Raw genomic sequence first — 19,515 nt, 5'->3', positions numbered from 1 at the left:
AACACTCCCCACCCCCAACCATATCATCCATCTACCTTCCCCAGGGTTAAATGACATTGTGCTTTAACACTCAATACGCTATGCTATTCTCAGAATAAGCCTGTTTATCCCATAATTAGAGCTGGGCTCAACAGCACTCAAGCCCTTTGACAAGAGGTTTTGTACTCAGCTCTGAAGCGCAGAGGTTTGGCAAACCGGCGTGTAATCCTCTACCGGTTGTGTTGTGGTAATTACACTAAAGGATCGCCTTCGCAGCCTTTGTCTACCGAGTGAGGAGTTATTATCCGAGAGTCCTTCCTGTTCTGTTGACATGACAGTCATATTGCTGCTGTAAAGTGCTTTGCTCAGCTGAGGCGTTGCTAACTGCGAAGTGGCCTGGGGTATCTGTGGCGCGGCTGGCGCCTATGTTTGTTTATGAGTAACAGTCAGATGGGATAAAGAGGTAGATGGTGTTCATGTTAAGTTTGCTCTGCGTATGTCAATGCCGTTTCCCGTGCGCACGTCTACAAATGACAAATTGCTCCCAGCGCCATCCTTGAATCAACCTCCTGGCGCTGCAGCAGTCAGCAGTTATATGATTTTTATTATCTAGAGTTATGATAACCCCTGTGACTGATAGAAGAGAGTGACTCGTCTTTATGAGGAGCCCGTTATTGCATTCCCAATGGGCCAGGCTGAGCTGGTCATCAGGGGGAATCTCTGCACACATGACTGGTCAAGCAAACCTGAGGCCTGGCCGCAGAGACAGACAGCGAGGGCCACAGCGAGGGCAATGAAATGCACAATACTGCCATTGACTGCTGTTTGAAAGATACCATTATGGGATTTATTGTCACTTATAATAGGATTAATTAAGAGGTATTATATGTAAACTATGAAAAACGTTCTTAAAAGAAGTTTTAAGTCTTCATTTTCACTTGTTTCTCGTGTAAATCAATATACAAAATTTTGGTGTCGTCTTGTTTTTAGCACAATATTCTTTCTTTCCAAATTCCTAATACAAGTAAAAGTGCTTGGAAATCCATGTACTACTCTTATCCAATTTGGATTTCCTCCAGCCTTGTAAAAAAAACAGATCTGAAGGCCAGATATGAAAATAAGTAACATTTTCAGTGCTGCAGTACACATGAGTGACAGCGTGTCCCCCTGGGGTTTACCACATGCTCAAGTAGGCTTATAAATGGAGGTTGTAGACATGTAAAGTTCCGACCAAGAATTTCTTTTCTTCCCCGTCAAACGGTTAGGACCACAGCTGAGCTCTAAGGTCTGCTAAGCCCATTCTCTGTTAACATCTTGTGGTGAGGAAAAAGGCACAATGGAAAAACGCATCACAGAGTGGCAAATAGACATTGAATCAGCCATGAAATTTAAGTATAATGATGTCGCGAGCTGCCTCAGCGTTCTGCCAACCTGTCATCTCTTTCCAGACCTCACACAGAACATTTCTCCCTTCCCCTTTTTTTTCCCCTCTCTCTTTCCCTCCATCTCTGTCTGCCTCTGTCCTCTCCACTGTCTGTCTCACACTCTGTATTTCTCTCCAGGAATCTGTCGTATAACAACTTGACTCGTCTGGATGAGGGCAGTCTAGCTGTGCTGGGGGATCTCCACACTCTCCGTCTGGGCCACAACTCCATCAGCCACATCACCGAGGGAGCCTTCAGAGGCCTCAAGGCCGTACGCATCCTGTAAGTACTACTCACCCCCCCCCCAGCCACCATTACGAAGCCCCCTAACAACCCACTCATTACGGTTATACCCCTGCTGACGATAAGGCTAAGATGTGCCACTTGGGAGCAGTGAAAGCTGAGATGTTTAATATTGGTTTCGCCTCTGGGATATTTGATATTTAGGTTACGTAGTCGCTTCATTTGACTTCAGCAAAGCAGGAGTTGTTTATTTTTCAAGACGGGTTTGATCTCATTTGCATTCATGGGTTGTTTGTACTTAAAAGAGGTGTTCGTGCATCGCTATTGTCTGGGTTTCTGTGGCAACTCTTTATTTTCCTGTGTCTTTCCCCACTTTGTTCACTTTGTCTGGTTTTGTTTTGGGGTTTTTGTTTTCTTTTGAACAAACTTGGATCTAAAACTGTTCCATGTCGCTCACCTCCCTCGAGATCCTTCCCCTCTCTCATGAATAAAGACAGAGGTTTCTTTTCCCGCCGCTCCACCTTTTGCACAAAAAGCCCAAACAGGCCGAAAGGAAGAAAAGGAGGGTATGAAAGGGAGAAAGTCAGGGGATAAATCCAGGAGAAAGACTTCGGGGGTCTTGGTTCCTTACCAAGGTCCTCTTGGCTGTGCCTCTTCCTAGTGAGAGAGCCAGAGAGGGGAGCTGTGCCAGAGCTCGCTAGACAAGCTCTCTCTCACAGCGGGGTGACAAGCCAAGGCACACAAGGCCTCTCTCTGCTGGCACACTGGGTGCTAGATAACTAGCTACAGAGGGAAATAGAGGGTGGGATAGGGAGCTGAGCTTGTGACTGCCACATCTCAGGCCTTTTCGCATGTTTTCATTTCTTGTCTTGATTTGCTGACTTTATTTCTTTTGGCGTTTACCATTTAAAGCACACTTAATGCCCATTTCTTCTCCTCTGTTATCCTAAGTGTATTCTATCATCACTACATGTAATCGTCCAATACACACACTTGTCTCTGTCCAGATTTTTGCATGATCTCTCCTCTTGTATCACTCTTGCGCTCTGTGTCTTTGAGGCAGGCCTAATCTAATCAGTGGAGGGGAGGACAGGCATAGGCAGGGTCCTGAAAAGGAGCTGGGGGAGCTTTAATTGGGCCTGCGCTGCTGGTCATGCTGGCATGGGGCTGGAGCCTGCATCGGGGTGTGAAAGCTCCAAACAAGCCAGTCTGCCCTCTAATTCGGCCACGGGGGTCGTTGGCTCATCGGGCCCCCCCCCTTCTCCATGCCCGGTCCCTCTGCTCTACAGCCCCCACCACTGGCCTTGCTTTAACAAGGCAACGGCCATTCACATGCAGCCAGCCAGAAAGAGTAGGAAATTGGCAGCCCCTGTCCAGTCCAACTAAGACAGCGGCCAATGGAGTCTGAAAAGAACCAGAGGGGGATAAGGGATGCTTGGAAAGCAGAGGGAGGAGGAGTGGAGGGTGCTATTGTGGAGATGTTGGGAGGGTGTGGCTGACCATCAACCTCAAAGGCCTTTCTCAAGTTTGAAAGAAAGTATTTTTATGGTTCAGAGGAGTCCTCCGACTCTGTTGTTTTTCTTTTTGATTAGCATGCGGAGATGTGGAGCGGTGGCTCCTCTGCAGCAGTGGCCTCGCCTGCAAAGGTAGTTCTTTAGACCCTGTGAAGGGAAATGAGGTGCATTCAACAAGTGTTTGGAAACCCCCAAACACTCTAAAAGAAGCCCTTCTCCTCTCTTTTCATTCTTTTCATTGAACCCATTTTGTCTTTGCCTGGCCATGGCTCCTAACCTTATTAAGGCTCTTGGCTTCAGTTTTGGCTGTGCCATACCTGCCGCCATCGGACAAACGGACCCAACTGTTTGGCCTCTTGCAAAGGCATTGTGTTCCCGCCAATCTCTCCATGCCGTCATGAATTATACATGCGTTTCCCCGTGCTGATTTCTGCTTCAGCACACCAACGCACATGTACACATACTCGCATGCACACTCCTTCTCCACCCCTCTAAGGAAAGAATGCGCTTGGTTGGCAGAGCAGAGCGGCAGAGGGGCTCTTAAGGCCAGGTGCAGAGGGGGAGGATGATGTGTGTAGGGAGCAAGGGAGGGAGGGAGTGTGGGCAAAGGGGTAACCCGTGACTTCCAGACCAGCTTCTGCCAGGGCTGTGAAACGCTTCAGCGCTGGCAGACCCTGTCCTTGTTCTCCTCCCTCCCTCCTTCCATCTCTCTTATCCCCCTCTTTTCTCTAATTCTCCACAGGGAGCTGGACCATAATGACATCTCAGGCACAATAGAGGACACCAACGGGGCCTTCTCTGGATTGGACAGCCTCAACAAGCTGTGAGTGTCTCCCCTCGTTCTTTCTTTTAATTCCCTCCACCTCTCCTCCTCTATCAACCCCTCCTTTTCATCCCTCTGTCCCGAACCTGCCACTGATTCTGGGATTCTCTCTGCTGATGTACAGAAACAGAGAAACAGAAGTGAGCTTTCTCATTTTTTAATCCAAAAGTTTCCCTTCAAATCCCAACTCACCCTTCATGGCCAACTAAGTTTAGCTAGTTCAATTTAAGGCCACAGAGTTTGAGTTATCCGTCCCCTCAGGATCCCACACTTCACTTGGTAGGGAAGTGTTCGCACCGAGCGACTTACAGGGCCCCTCTTCTATTTTTTTTAACAAGGCATGTTCATGAAACATCGAAGGCAATTTTATACTCCTTTCATCCTGTGGAGGCTCAGGCCAGTTTTTCTCCAGTTCAATCTGGCTTTCATCTCAGGATTGTTGTGTAGCTTTATGGCCAAATTGGGTTCTCTTTGCTGCTAATGGTTCAAGAAGGAGATAGAGTGAATCATTGTTTTAGTTATCTTTTTTTTTCGTGGTTACTCATCAGTGTTTTCGTCAAGGCAGCTAGTAAAAAGTTCAATGTTGAAAGTTGGCAAGATGAGAAATTAGAGCGGACGAGGAGTTCCTGGCACTGAGCGGCAATCATCAACCCGCAGGATGAAAAGATGATGTCCAGCCAAGATGGTTCCCAGTGTGAGCACCGCTGAAAGAGAAAGAACGGGAGAAAGAGAGGGAGAAAGGGGCTTTTCTTCGAGCTGGCAGGGGTTCGCTCCCCAATAGGCTTACTTCTATTTCTCCTCCATGCCTCCGCTCCTCTCGTCCCCTCTTTCCCAGTCCCTGTTGTTAGGAACTGAGAGAGGGTAAAATTGAGGGCTGCATTCAGTCATCAACATCAAACGCCTTGCACGCCCCGCCCTCTGACCCTGCCCCTTTTGTCACGGCGTTGGCGGAAGCGGCCCGCTGCATCCCAACGCTGGCAAAGTGAGCCATGGGAAAAAGAGATGCAGAAAAGAGAAAGAAGGGGTGAGACATCAAAGTGTACACCACACACACTGGGTTTCCTTAAAGTAGTTTGTGAAAGCCGCCACATGGGAGGGAAGTGGGTCTTACAGATCAAACCCAGAAAAAATGATGAGCAGATCTTACATTTTATTTGTTTTGATTGCCAAATCTAATTTCTTTAAGATAAAAGTTGCAAAGCGGCGCTCGTATCGTCCCAGTGACAAGACAGCCGCTTGTTTGTGTGTACATGTGGATGAGTTCAAACACCGGGGTCTTCATTGAGAACCAGCCAGCCGTGTCTCCTCTTCCTGTGAAGTGAAGGCTACAACAGGAGAGGAGCGAGGGAGGGGAGGTGGCAGTGGGCAGAGGGTGGAAGAGGAGATTAGGACCCCAAATCAGAGGGAACAGCAACTCACTTCTCGGCTCAAACCAGGCTTGACAGGCACAGACACACACTCACATGGTTAAACGTATGTTCTTACAAGCTCTTTAAGGGGAAAAGGGCCACCACGCACACACACATAAACACACGGCCCTACCTGGTCATTGCTATTGAATTCTAATAAAGATAAAAGTGGTCTTTGAAGAGCAGCCCCCACCCTATCCCCACACTCCAACCCCATCCAATCTCCCTCACCCTTCCTCCTGGCTAATCTCCACACAGTTCAGATTTCCAATACCTCAGTCCCCCCTCGCTCTTATCAGATTCAGCCTTGCTAATTGTGCTTTCTCTCCCTCTCTTGCTCTCCCTTTTCACTTCCCCCTTTCTCGCCCCCTTTATCCCTCTCTCCCCTCTCTCTCTTCATCTATCGACACCCCTCATGTTTGGAAACGGCAGGACTCTGTTTGGAAACAAGATCAAGTCGGTCGCCAAGAAAGCCTTCTCTGGCCTGGAGACCCTGGAACACCTGTGAGTATCCCACAATGCTTGGCTGCCCCTCCTCCTCCCAGCCAGTGAAAGAGAGAGAGAGAGAGAGAGAGAGAGAGAGAGAGAGAAAGAGAGAGTAAGGAAGAGAGGGTGGAGTGTAGGGTGAGTGGGGGGGGTTGCCAAAAGTAGCTGGCAGAGAGCAGGCTGCTAGCAATTTAATAGCGTCTTTGTAAAAGGAGAAGACAGAGGCTTTTGCGAGCGCCCAGCTGCTTCTCTCTCGTTAGCCTAGCACAATCTCAACTTTGGCCTTTTTTTCCTGCCTCTGCGCAGGAACAAAGTTATTGAGCATATGGCCAACTCCGCAGAAGAAATGGAATTCCTATAAGCCCTTTCACAGGCGTTTGTCAAATGAGGGCAGGCAGGGAGGGAAAAGCTGGCTCGTATCCTAAGACATACAGGCCTTAATATTTCCACCTTGGTTAGAAGTCAGATCCTTGCTAATGAAAGTATGTGTATGGCTGTAATGTGAAAACAGTTGATGAGACAATGTGTAAATGTCCCAACAGGAACTTGGGAGAGAATGCTATTCGTTCCATCCAGCCCGATGCCTTCAGTAAAATGAAGAACCTCAAAACCCTGTAAGTTAGATTAATGCATTCACACATTATTTATATGCACAGCTCTACACAGCCTCAAATGGGACTGACTCTCGCTCCCTCTGTGATTTTGGCACCTGCACATACTATCAGAAACACATATTCAGTTACAGGTGCAATAGATGTGACATGTACCACATGTACTCACTCCTCTCCTCTACAGTCTCATTCAGAGTGACAGCTTCCTGTGTGACTGCCAGCTCCACTGGCTTCCCGACTGGTTGGTGGCACGTGGTCTGCAGGCTGGTGTCAATGCCACCTGCGCCCACCCGGAGAGCCTGAAGGGCACTAGCATCTTCCAGGCTCCGTCCAACAGCTTTGTGTGCGGTGAGTTATGTGTGTGCGGAATTTGTGTTTATGTGGGCGGGTGTGTTGTGCAAGAGGCGTTCAAGGCACAGACAAACAGCTTGGCGCTCTTCTGTTATTTACATAGTTGCACATATTTGTTTGTGTGGTGTATTTGTTTAGCTTTGCATTTGAACTCTGACATGCTAATGGCTTAGTACGTGTGTTTTATTTGCCTCTTTCACATCCATTTATGCATAGCAAGCAGACACCTACTGAGAGACATTTGTGATGTTTGATGTTGCACTGTGATTTATGCGTCCAGCTCACTTTGTCTTTTCTTTTTATCTCGTCCCTCCAATAACTGTCCTCACTCTGGGCTCCTTTTCTTACTGTCTTTCTTCCCTCTCCACTTTCAGACGACCTTCCAAAGCCCCAAATCACCGTGCAGCCGGAAACCTCAGTGACGGTCCTTGGTAGTGATGTGCGTCTCACGTGTACGGCAGCGAGCAGCAGCTCCTCCCCCATGACCTTTGCATGGCGTAAGGACCAGGAGCTGCTTCGCCACGCTGAGACAGAGAACTACGCCCACGTGCGCGCTGACGACCAAGGCACAACACCTGAAGCGCCAGGCGCAGGCGGAGGTGTGATGGAGTACACCACCATCCTGCACCTGCGGCATGTCACCTTTGCACACGAGGGCCGTTACCAGTGCATCATCACCAACCACTTTGGCTCCACCTACTCCAGCAAGGCCCGTCTTATCGTTAATGGTAGGTTGTTTTTGTTTTTGGCTGACTATATTGGGATTATAGAGGAATATCAGAGGTCCAGTGTCAAGACAAGATAAAGAGAATAACACACTCCATATATCTGATGTGTATGTGATTACATCATCTCCACCAAATCCAATGCCTGTTTATGTTCCACTTATCTGAGTATCAATTGTCCCGTTTTTCAGAGGAGCGATTGAGATTAGTGGCCACGCTGAGTTCTCCTCTTTCACTTAAATAAAGTCTTCTCTCTCTCGCTCGGCCTCCATCTCTCCCAGGATGGTATTCGGAACAAATTGATTTATCTGCATGTCAGCGCTAACAGGGGCCATCTCCTCTGCGCTCTGTCACTCTGCTTTTCCTGCGAGTGGAGAGTATTTATCTTGAGTTTGGTTCCCTGCCCAACTCTGCGTCAGACCACCGCCGCTTCTTTCCTTTGTAGTGTAACTGCAGAATTTGTGTCCGTTGTTTTGACGTGCACATGCATGTAACAGTTACCTAAAGAGGTTAGAGTCGCGGGCTTGTGCCTGGAAGATCACTGGTTTGAATGCCAGCACCAGCTGTGAGAGCGTGGGTAGAGTTGAGTGTGTAATGCTCTCCAATCCTGAGCAACTGCCGTCGAGGCTCTTAGCAGGATCAGCGTGCAGGTGTGAAAGTGTGGAACTGGATCTCTAGAAATACATAAAGGTTAAAGATGTAAATGCTGTCTCCTCTGTCCACAGTTCTCCCATCCTTTGTGAAGACTCCCAGGGACAGCACCATCAGGACGGGCCACACAGCGAGGCTGGAGTGCGCCGCTGAGGGGCACCCAGCACCACAGATCGCCTGGCAGAAGGACGGAGGCACGGATTTCCCCGCTGCCCGGGAGCGCCGAATGCACGTCATGCCTGATGACGATGTGTTCTTCATCATGGACGTCAAGCCGGAGGACATGGGCGTGTACAGCTGCACTGCCAAAAACACAGCGGGCACCGTCTCTGCCAACGCCACCCTCACCGTGCTGGGTAAGAGCCGCGTAACTCTACAATGATTCTTCCTTTTTAGTTTAGCTGAGCTAATATCGGCTCATATTTGACTTGTGTAACCCAGTGTTGATAATTTTCCCACATCCCCAAGAACGAGCTCTTGTAAATAGCTTGGCACTGACTTGGGAATTGGTCAGTCCGAGGCCACAGAATGAAAGGCTTTATATTTTTCTTTTCTCGGCAGCTGTGGCCGTGCTGCAGGTCAATGGCCAAAGGTCACAGTTGGGGGTCAAAGGGGGGATGGTGGGGAAGCAAGAGGGACTCACAGAGGGGTGTTTGTTAAGCATTCCCACCCCCCTTCTCCTCGCTCGGTGGGAGGGACAGTCATGGCTGCTTCACTGCAGGCCTCAGTGCTCCCAGTTTATTGGCTGTTTTACACTGTTAAATCAAACAAACCGGAGCTGCTCTCCTATAACCATCTCAGGACATAGATCATCTTTGTCCTTTGTCTTTGAGCTGAGCAAAGCAGTCCCTTGTTGAACAGAGCTAAAAAAAAAAAAAAAAGAAGTGTTGGGGGATTTCTTTGCGAACACATAATGGTTACAAGCCTCAAATTTCCCCAAAGAGCTCAGAAGCAAAAGTTTCTATATTTAACACGGTCAGACTGGTAGAGGCGGTATTGTAGCAACGCATTTGCATGTTGTGCGACTCGTCAGAGACTTGTTAGAATTCACAGCAGCTCAAGCTGAGCGCTAATCCACTCAACAATGTAAAATATTGAAGCAAGCAACCATGCCTCTCGGCTCAATCTGTGATGTTTGGGTTTGAGAGACGGAGGGGAAGGAGAGGGGGGGTGGCAGCAGTCGAGGGGCCCCTGTCTGGAAAAGAGTGGCGGGGGAGAAAAATGGGAGCCAAAGAAGAGCTGGAATGGTGGAGTCAGGAGTGTGTGGGGGAAGGTAGGCGAGTATGTTTGTAGAGAAAAGAAAGAGGGGGAGGGTGGTAGAGGGAGAGAGAGAGAGAGGGGGATTGATGGAGATGGAGAAAGTATTGATAGAAGAGAGAGGCGACTGAAGTGGGTTAAGTGAGATCTCTTAATCTGTGTATGTCCCACTGTGAGGGGAAGTGCTCAGTCTGAGAGGAGAGGCATACCTTAACACACACACACACATTCAGTCCAGTGTGCTCCATTCAGCAGAATGTGAAGTTGCCAGGGAAACACTGAAAACATTGTTCTGGAGAGGATCTTGTTTGTGTGCTGTAATTAAAATGTATGATGGAGTAAACTGATTTCAGAATCTGTCAGCATTACAGATAATGACCTCAGATGTATGACTGGGATTGTTAGATGAGGCTGTCGTCATGAGATAAGCTTTCAGTGGTCGGATATCCAAGTCAGAACATCACACTTTGTGCTCAGTGTCTCCAGCTGACTCACCAGCCTGTAATCAATACTGTGAACAAGCAGAAACCTGAGAGCAGAAACTTTGATGCCACAGAACAACAATAGAACAACAGAAATCTCTGACCTCAGGAACTCTGGAGTGGCCAAACTTTTGATGAGAAATGTACCTCTCCTCTCCTCCACAGAAACACCCCATCTCGCCCAGGACTTGGAGGACCGCAGCGTGGTGGTCGGCGACACGGTGGCCCTGCAGTGTAAGGCGCTGGGCAGTCCTCCACCCCGCATCACCTGGCTGCGAAACGACCAGCCGCTGCGCCCCTCCGACAGACACCACTTCACCCCGGGGAACCAGCTGCTGGTCATCGGCTCTGCCTCGCTGGAAGACGCCGGCCGCTACACCTGCCTCATGTCCAACACCCTGGGCACGGAGCGCGCTCACAGCCAGCTGGTGGTAACTCGGCGACGCAGCGCCTGCACACCCCCAGCGGGGCCGAGCACGGTCACTATAGGGATCATAGTCATCGCTGTGGTGACGAGTATTGTGGTGACGTCGTTGGTGTGGGTGTGCATCATCTACCAGACCAGGAAGAAGAGCGAGGAGTGCAGTGTCACTAATACAGGTGAACTTTGATCTATTCTGTCCATGTTATCATATCAAAATGTGACTGGATGCAGTAGGACGTCCTGGTGTTTCACTGCATTTGACATACTTTGTATTGGGACGCACTGATTGCTTCATCTCTAGTGTTGCAGTAGCCACAGCCCTGGTTGTAATGTCTTGTGTTTGCTCTTTCATTTCTCTCAGATGAGACGATAGTTCCTCCAGACGTACCCAGCTACCTCTCCTCCCAGGGCACACTGTCAGAGCGGCAGGATGTGTGTATCCGCGTGGAGGCCGGCGGTGGATCTCAGCCCAACGGACACATCGTAGACACCGCAGGTACCTGACAGCTCAGCCTCTGCTCGGCCTGCAAAATGTTTGTGCTCCCCAGCAGTTTCTCCCACTTCCCATAAAGCAAAGCTGGTGCTGTTACATAACGATGAAAGAAGCACCGCTGTCCAAGGCCTGCTCAGCATCAGAAATAATTCCAGCAGACACCCTAACCACAGTGTTGACATACAGTTGTTGATTTTCTGTCTCCAAATCATTTATTTTCTCTCTCCGCGCTGGCCCGCAGGTTTCGACGGCGCAGTAGTGTGTACAGATTGCATGGAGAACGGAAGCAGCTACTCCAAAGACTCTGACTACCTGACACACGGATTCGGCCACACTGGAGGGATAGAGTACCAGCAACACTCACTCCCCCCACCCCACTCTCACTGTCATCCAGGGGAGCTGCATGACGCGGGGCCACACTCAACCCCGCTCTGCAACGGGACACCCAACGGAATCAGAAAGGACCTTCAAGGATCCACGTTTCCTAAAAACCACAATACGTTACAGCTGAACCAGCACGATAGAAAAGGTAACAGTGAGTTTGAATGTACTTTGAATACTTGAAAGAAATTGTGTGGCCCTCAGGACCTGCTAACAAATGCCAACAGCCTTATCCCATAGACAAAAACACTAATTCATCCAGTAAGCTTTTAAAGCCTCAAACTGTCCCTGTGTTTCTGTGTCATTAATATCAGGTGATGAGAAACTATTAGGAATTTAGGAATCCTTGTCAAGGCAAATTCCTTTGAAGGTGATTGCTGATGGATCGGCTCCTTCCAGAATCTGACAGTGTATCATAGTTGCACGCCCAGAGCCCCTCAGGATATCTCTCTGAAAACACTGTAAAAAAAAAAGCACTGAGTTCTCACTGCTGCCAAACTCCTGCAGTTGCACGTCCGGGCCTGTTCTAGGATTCAGACTCTTGAGTGAGGAGTCACACCAGTGGAATTGGCCTCCAAATACCAATTCTCACCTCCACATGTCAACGCAGCCCTGTGCATACATTCCACTGCCTCTGTATCCTAAAGCTGAATGCATATTTGACTACATACATGCCACGTCACTGACTTTTCCTCCCTTTGCTTTGTTCATCAGTGAGCAGAGCGGGACAGACGCCGGCGTGCTCCCCGTCACAAGAGGACTCCTTCCACAAGCCAGTGAAGCTGGCCGGCGTGATGAGCCGCGGCCGTCTGGACAGTGACTGTGAGCCTGAGCTCAGGCAGACTCTGCTGTCCAATGGACACACCCTCAGAGCCTCTCAGAATGAGAGTGCCCCCCTAAGGAGAGCCAGCGACTAGCAGGCGCTCCATCCAGCCCAAAAGTGGACTCACAGTAGCTGAGAGGACTTTTTAAAACAAAATTTTTGCACTGGGAAATAAACTGCTACCTCATATCGAGGCGATTGATCCTGAGCCTCCTGGATCTGGACTGAATGGGAGCACCAGGAGGGTGAGAGGCAGGGGGCATCCGGAGTTTGAAGGTGGAGCTTGTGTGGGTGGCGTCCCATCTGAGCGTTATCAGCTGTACATAGTTAAAAACCTTCCTTTGGGAGGTGACCAATAAAAAATTCTAGCTCCAAAAAATGTGACTTGCATTTGAAGCATGTAAATGTAGGGAATCTTGTACAGTGTATGTATGTGCAGGGGGAAAAAAGAAATATACCTTTGGACATTTGACTGTACATAAGAGTTTTCTTATATTATATATTATATAACTTTTACAAAAGAGTATTTGAATTTATGTGCATGACAAAGAAAGGAGTGATGGTATTTTTATTTTTCTTCAAAAACAAAAACAAAAAAACAGTCTTTTTCAGCTTTTACCAACGTTCAGCTGCGGTGCCTTAATGCATGATCAAAGAAAACTCATCTTGTAATAGCATTTATCAAGAGACTTTTTGTGAGAGATACTGGTACACTCTTTATAGCAAACAAAACAAACACTTGATTGCACTTGAATGTTTTTTTTTTTTTTTTCCTTTTGACAAACGCTGCCAACCTTGGCCTTACAGAAACACAGTTCACATTCATGTTAACGTATGAAGGAAGAGCTTTGATGTCAATTACTTTTGGTACATCATGGGATGTTTGCAGGCGGTCAGTTAAAGCACTTTTTTTGTATCCACGTCATAAACAAGCAGATTGTGTACATGATATCTGGCAACAGGAATGCAGCATCCTCCTCTACACGAGGAGACATTCCACTTATTTTCACACGGTAAAGTCGACAGTATGTACTGTACCATTAAGGCTCTTCCACCTGTTTCACAATACAAGTTACTGCGAAGCTGCTCCGATGTCGTCAGGAGAAAATATTCTTCTCTTTACTCTGATTAGTTTCTTTATTTGTCCAAGAAAGTGACTTTGGCACATGTTCGCAACCAAATGTGGTCAAACTCTGGCCAACAGCTGCTTTTATAAGCTGTAAAAGCCAGTAATGATCTCTCAGTATGGACGCGGGACACCTGCCATGTGGTCTTGGTCACATCCATTACGAAACACAGCTACGTGCGCTCAAGCACTGACATTTAATTGGCTGAATGCTTAATTATACCATTCTTATGCTATGAATTTACGAAAAGATTGAGAATCAGGGAGAATGATGTTTTATTGTGTTACTGCTGTAATGTGCCTCAACATCCACCGTTGTGCATTTGCAGGCAAACGGCCAGTATTCTGCCTCTGTCACATCCCCCCCACAGTGAAACAATAACTTTCTCGTCATCGCTACAGTTGAATAATGTCTGAGGTAATCAAAGGTTCATGCTGTGAACAGTTGGGAAGCTTGTGAAATAACCAAACTTTGAGGATTAATGCAGTCAGACGCTCCCCGGACTGTCACAATCCCTGGATACACTGGGTCAGGATTCAGTCAAAGTAGTTACATTGTCTAATGTATGCATGCGTTTCGCCCTCGTCTGAACTGCGTTCTGTTACCAGTGGCCTTATCAAGGTAAACCGGAGGACACGCTCCTCTGGTTACACCTGATAGCACCTATCAGAGATGATTTTACCAGCATGACCAATCACAGATCCCTGCTGGAAAACCAATCCCAGTGTAGCAGGTAAAAGGGACAAGAGGGAGAGAGGTGCAGTTCAATGTTCTCAGTAATTTATTGAAACAAAACTGTCCGAAAACCGTTGTACCAATGTCAAAGCTGAAACCGTGAAGTGTCTAACATGGCATTGAAGTGTCTAATAAAATCACATTTTGCTATTATTGCAAGTGTTTTGTGTGTTTTCTTGCGACAGAACGACAGCAGTGACAAGAGTCACAAACAGCTGAGTTAGCATTTAGCGGCGCTCACATGTCACCGTGGTCATGGAGAAGCCATCAATTCATGGAGAATGCACCAAGACATGAAATCCAGAGACCTTGATCTTCAAAGCAGTGAAGTACCTTGTGCCTGGCCCACAAACACACACACATACACGTACAGGCACAAAGCTAATCTTCCAACCAGGAATGTGTCCTGGCTCCCTGAAGCTCCCAAAGACAGCAGGCATATTTTTTCCTTCTGCGGGCTGTTTAAAATATTTGCTATTGAGTCCGGGTGGAGTGAGGGTCAGTGGCTGGCCAGAATGTGCATTCCAGATGGATGTTTGTCTCCGCACGATTGACATGCTACTGGCCGTGGCCTCCACCAATCACACTCCGCCCATTGTTGTCCAACAGCCTAGTGACAAGCAACATGACAAACAGTCCCACCTGTGAGGCCATCCGTCTCCTGACAGGATTTACCAAGTCTTCAGTTTTACTGAAGCAGTGACTGCAGGGACAACGTCTGAGCTAACTCACTGAGTACAAGGAGAACACTGATGCTGTGGCTCAACTGTTCCTGCATCAGATGTAGATGAGTGATTTAGTCCTGTAATAAGTCATCTTGGATACCTGTGTGGTCTTCATTTGAAAAGGGGGACATGAGTGGAAGGTGGACATTGTCTAGAACAGCTGGCTGGTGAAGGAGAAGGCATCTTTTTACAGCAGCTACACAGGAGAACATGGATCTTTAACATATCAACCATTAAATAAATAAATCCCTGAGAAACCTCATAATTCACATACATACATTTAATTCCCACCTTTACGGCCAGTTGCAATTACATCTGTAGTTCATGTTATATCGTCATAATAATAAATACTAATAAACTGCTTGTTTAAATAAATCACAACAAAAACATTTTACCCCACTTGATCTTGTCATACAGATCATAATTTGGTTTTAGGAGCTGACATCTCAGAAACATAAAATAAAACAGAACCATCTGCATGGCTGGATACCACAAGTGCAATACGCCCTTAGGTTTGCACACTTCTTTATATGGGCAGTTCCTACTAAACTGATTTAATTAATCTATCTAAAACTTAAATAATTTCCCCAGTTTAATAAAATGGAGCGACCTGAATACAATACAAGGAACTGAATAAAGCTGAATGCATGCGATTTAGAGCCTACTACTTATTCTGTAGATATATTACTGGTTTTCCAGGTTTCATAAAATATGCTATGCAGGATTTAAAAAAACAAACAAAAAAAACAATGTATAAACTTAAACAGAAATAATCCCTCTTAATCGTCACTTATGAGTGACCTACTAGAAATGTGTGGCTGTGTATTTGTCTGCAGAGACTCTGCCTACTAAAGCTGCAACTAACAATTATTTTCATTGGTGATTAATCTGTTGAGTATTTTCTTGATTAATCAATTCGTTATTTTTTTTATAAAATGTCAGAAAATGGTGAATAATATCGATTCGTGTTTCCTAAAGCCCACGATGACGCCCCTTAAATGTCTTGTTTTGTTCACAACCCGAAGGCGTTCAGTTTACTGTCACAGAGGAGTAAAGGAGCCAGGAAATATTTACATTTAACAATCAGAAATTTTCAACTTAGTACTTTAAAAAGTCGTCAAATTGATCAACCGATTGAATCAAATTAGTTGGCGATTCATTCAATACATGACATCTAATAGAACCTTAAATTAATCGTTGCACCTCTACTGCCCTCTACCTGTGTTTTCTTATTGTCTTCTTATTGTCTGTGCTTGGGACATCTATGGGCGTGTACCCACACAGCGCTCAGGTGAGGTCGGGGCTTTATAAAAAGATAGCGACTAGGTGCCAGACCATAAGCAGCAGGCATCCAAAGCACAAATATTGTGAGTCAAAAACACCAAACGACAGTGAGTTTGGGGTTGGCTTTTACTTTAACTTTTTCCGACAAGTGTTTCCAAGCAGTAACCGACAATCTTGCATGGTATACCTTTGAAGGAATTGGCACATTTTGGGAAATTCACACATTCACTGTCTTGCCAAGTTTTAGATGAAAAGATTGATACCACTCTCATGTATGTGCTGTAGAGCAGCCTGTTAGCTTAGCTTAGCTTAGCATAGAGACTGAAAACGGGAAAACAGCTTGCCTGGCTCAATTTAGTCAAAGCCCGCCTACCAGTAGTTTTGCTTGCCTACAGTCTCACACTCACGACAAGACTCGCTTAGTCACTGTGTGTTGATTATCGAGCGTTAGAGGTGCTGGTAGCCAGGCTAGCTGTTTCCAAATGTTTCCAGTCTCTGTGCTAAGCTAAGCTAACAGGCTGGTGGCTGAAGCTTCATATTTACCGCACAAACACAAGGGGGGGGATCAGTCTTTTTTGACTCAAGGCAAGAACACAAACAAATGAACTCTTTGTAGTGAAGTTAAATTGTGATAACAACCTTATTTTTTTCAACATTTACTCTGAGTATCTTAGCTAGATGAAAGGGTGAATTAATGTTCTCTCAAAACTAAAGCTACGTATGTAACACCATCGCTCTACTGATTAACACAAGGTTGATATTTATCAAGCTAACTTTGGATGATTCTGCACTTTCACAAGTTTGAGATTAATTCCTTACAGCCTCTTTTTGACAAGAGCTCCAATGTCAAATCAATCAACCACCCAATCGAGCTAACTACCTAATAAAAACATTTAACAAGAAACACATGATATATCCCAAATTATGATACCAGAGCTTGTGCAGGACACCTGAGGCTCCTAATAAAACTGAGGCCTTATTAATTTAACAAAGTGCTCTGTTGTTGGAGGCATCTTAAGTATAAAATTAAAGCTCCAGCAGGTGGATGAGCTCAGCTGTGCTCCAGCGGGAATGGAACAATGATGAGATATATTACTGTGTCTACCCCTGGTGGGTCTTTAACACAGGTGGCCTGGCTGAGCAGAGAAAATATGGATGAAACACTAAAATGATGGTGAAACCGCAGAGAGGAAGCTTTACAGGAGCAGCCTGCAGGGACCCAAATCACCACACCTCACCTCAAAGCATAAAAAGAGACAGTCTTTAATACCATAACTCATTGATTCACACACACACATTAAACAGTAGAGATGCTTCATTGCTAGTCTTGTGCGACAGGGTGCGGCTCCAGTTCACCAAACTGCTGGTGCTGTTACAGGACTGTGAGCTCAGGCTGCTAAACTCAGGACACTGATGAGCAGGAATGCAGTGCTCCGGGTAATGCGATCAGGCCCGTGGACGACTCTCCCCCCCGGGCACCAGGTGTTCCCTGCTTCTCGGGGGCCCAGCAGCATGGAGGCACATGGGGCCTCCAGGGGACGAGGGTGCTACTTTCAGAGATGCTTCTCCTGCTGTTGCTCCACTACGTCAGGGCTCAGGACGGTCACAGAGGACGGGCTGCTATAGCAAAGAGCGGCGGACCTTCTCATAGGCGCCCAGGAAGATGAAGCCGCCCACACTGATGAAGGTTATCCTCGGTATGCTGCCCGCAAACAGACTGCAGAGAAAGAGGAGACAGAGCGAAACATGTCATCAGTTCTGTAATATCTATTAATACAAATTCAAGCGAATGAGGACTTAAGAGACATTTTGATTTTGCTAAATCAGCGTTTTGTAAAATGGTCTTCCCATACTACAACCAAGGACAACACTGCAGCAGGAGAATCTGCACACTTTGATTTCACCTGCATTATTCTAGTCTCCATTCATCCTCAGCCTTTGGTTTGTAAACTTTAGAGCAAATCTCAAACATACATTTTTAAAGTTAAACTGTGCAAGTTTAAACCAAACACTCAAATCGATCACTGTGGACTGCACAGTTACAGATGATCACACCACCACAGTTTACACAGGGAATCAAGCTGTAGATGATCCTGGACTGACTACATACATCATGAACACACACACACACACACACACACACACACACACACACACACAAAAATGGGAAACTAAATTTCAGTTTGATTGGACGGATTCAATTTTATACAGTCAGTCTTCCACATTAAAGACTTAATTTATTTTGTAACTGATCAACCTCAGCGTTTAATCTTCATTAAAAGTCAGATGAATGAAGCACAGGCTACATGATATGCACACTCACGCTTGTTATCACTGGAGGCAATTATATGATGACATAAGATATTTTAAAAAGTTATTATGTTATTGTTAACAGTATGGTGTTGTTTTTGTCATACATTTGTGTTTGGCTTATGATTGACACACTGGCCGATGCATATGTTAAATGACATATATTCAGAGCAGTGCAACTATGAGTGATTAATGATGATGTAATTATGATTTCACTAGGGCTGGATCTGAATATTTGACTCTTCAGATATTAGTTCATTGGGTATGCATTCGGATTTCAATTCTGGGGTTTGGATATTTGTTTTCTTCTTTTTTATTTTTAAATTCCAAATCTTAAATTTGTTGGAGCAATGCTGTTACTGCACTTGTGTGTCCCACAATCAGCCATAGCTGCCGTTGGACGCAGATCTGAATCTCCACAGCCACACTCAGTCAGTTCAATGTCTGTGCGGTTAGCACGAGCTAACGCAGCAGCAGCTGATAAGATTCGACATCGAACAGTTAAACCGCCCCAACAAACTGACACCGAAATGTCTTTACTGTGTCGATAAACCCATTAATAACCACTGGGTAACATTAGCTGTGTGATGCTAACAGTTAGCGCTGTCACTGTGTGTGTGTGGGCAGAGTCTAACCAATCTTCCCCGGCGGGAACAGAGAGAGTGAGAGTGGGACAGGAAGGGTCTGAGCAACTCAATATGCCGCAACAGCTCTACAATCAGACAGTGGAATAGAAGTTGCCGATTTGTACCAAAGCTCTGGAGCCCATAAAATGGTATTTGGTAATAGCCCTATATTTTATATTAATTAATTAATTTATTTTCTGTAACCACTTACCCTCTCAGGGGTTGCGGGGGCTGGAGCCTATCCCAGCTGACACTGGGCGAGAGGTGGGGTACACCCTGGACAGGTCACCAGACTATCACCGGGCTGACACATACAGCCATGGCCAAAAGTTCTGAGAATTACACTAGTATTGGTTTTTACAAAGTTTGCTGCTTCAGTGTTTTTAGATCTTTTTGTCAGATGTTACTATAATATACTGAAGTATAATTACAAGCATTTCATAAGGGTCAAAGGCTTTTATTGACAATTACAGTAAGTTTATGCAAAGAGTCAATATTTGCAATGTTGACCCTTCTTTTTCAAGACCTCTGCAATTCGCCCTGGCATGCTGTCAATCAACTTCTGGGCCACATCCTGACTGATGGTAGCCCATTCTTGCATAATCAATGCTTGGAGTTTGTCAGAATTTGTG

The 19,515-nt window shown here is 46.3% G+C and overlaps 2 protein-coding genes across 2 annotated transcripts in view; one reads left to right on the top strand and one right to left on the bottom strand.

Moving 5' to 3' along the window:
• lrig1 (leucine-rich repeats and immunoglobulin-like domains 1) overlaps positions 1 to 14,092 on the top strand; it is a 36,509-nt gene extending 22,417 nt beyond the window's left edge. The window contains exons 8-18 of the mRNA XM_050037175.1: positions 1,542 to 1,685; positions 3,903 to 3,983; positions 5,825 to 5,896; positions 6,421 to 6,492; positions 6,674 to 6,837; positions 7,215 to 7,568; positions 8,291 to 8,572; positions 10,121 to 10,555; positions 10,741 to 10,875; positions 11,114 to 11,401; positions 11,968 to 14,092. Of these exons, the coding sequence (XP_049893132.1) occupies positions 1,542 to 1,685; positions 3,903 to 3,983; positions 5,825 to 5,896; positions 6,421 to 6,492; positions 6,674 to 6,837; positions 7,215 to 7,568; positions 8,291 to 8,572; positions 10,121 to 10,555; positions 10,741 to 10,875; positions 11,114 to 11,401; positions 11,968 to 12,170 (2,230 nt within the window). The 3' untranslated portion in view covers positions 12,171 to 14,092. The remainder of the gene's footprint in view (positions 1 to 1,541; positions 1,686 to 3,902; positions 3,984 to 5,824; positions 5,897 to 6,420; positions 6,493 to 6,673; positions 6,838 to 7,214; positions 7,569 to 8,290; positions 8,573 to 10,120; positions 10,556 to 10,740; positions 10,876 to 11,113; positions 11,402 to 11,967) is intronic.
• A 119-nt stretch (positions 14,093 to 14,211) lies between these two features.
• The window catches only part of slc25a26 (solute carrier family 25 member 26), an 84,407-nt gene continuing 79,103 nt past the window's right edge, over positions 14,212 to 19,515 (bottom strand). The window contains exon 10 of the mRNA XM_050037176.1: positions 14,212 to 17,664. Within this exon, the coding sequence (XP_049893133.1) occupies positions 17,568 to 17,664 (97 nt within the window). The 3' untranslated portion in view covers positions 14,212 to 17,567. The remainder of the gene's footprint in view (positions 17,665 to 19,515) is intronic.

This window comes from Epinephelus moara, chromosome 24 (genome assembly GCF_006386435.1).
Source record: "Epinephelus moara isolate mb chromosome 24, YSFRI_EMoa_1.0, whole genome shotgun sequence".
NCBI classification, from domain to species: Eukaryota; Metazoa; Chordata; class Actinopteri; order Perciformes; family Serranidae; genus Epinephelus; species Epinephelus moara.
This window is presented reverse-complemented; position numbering and strand designations above follow the sequence as displayed.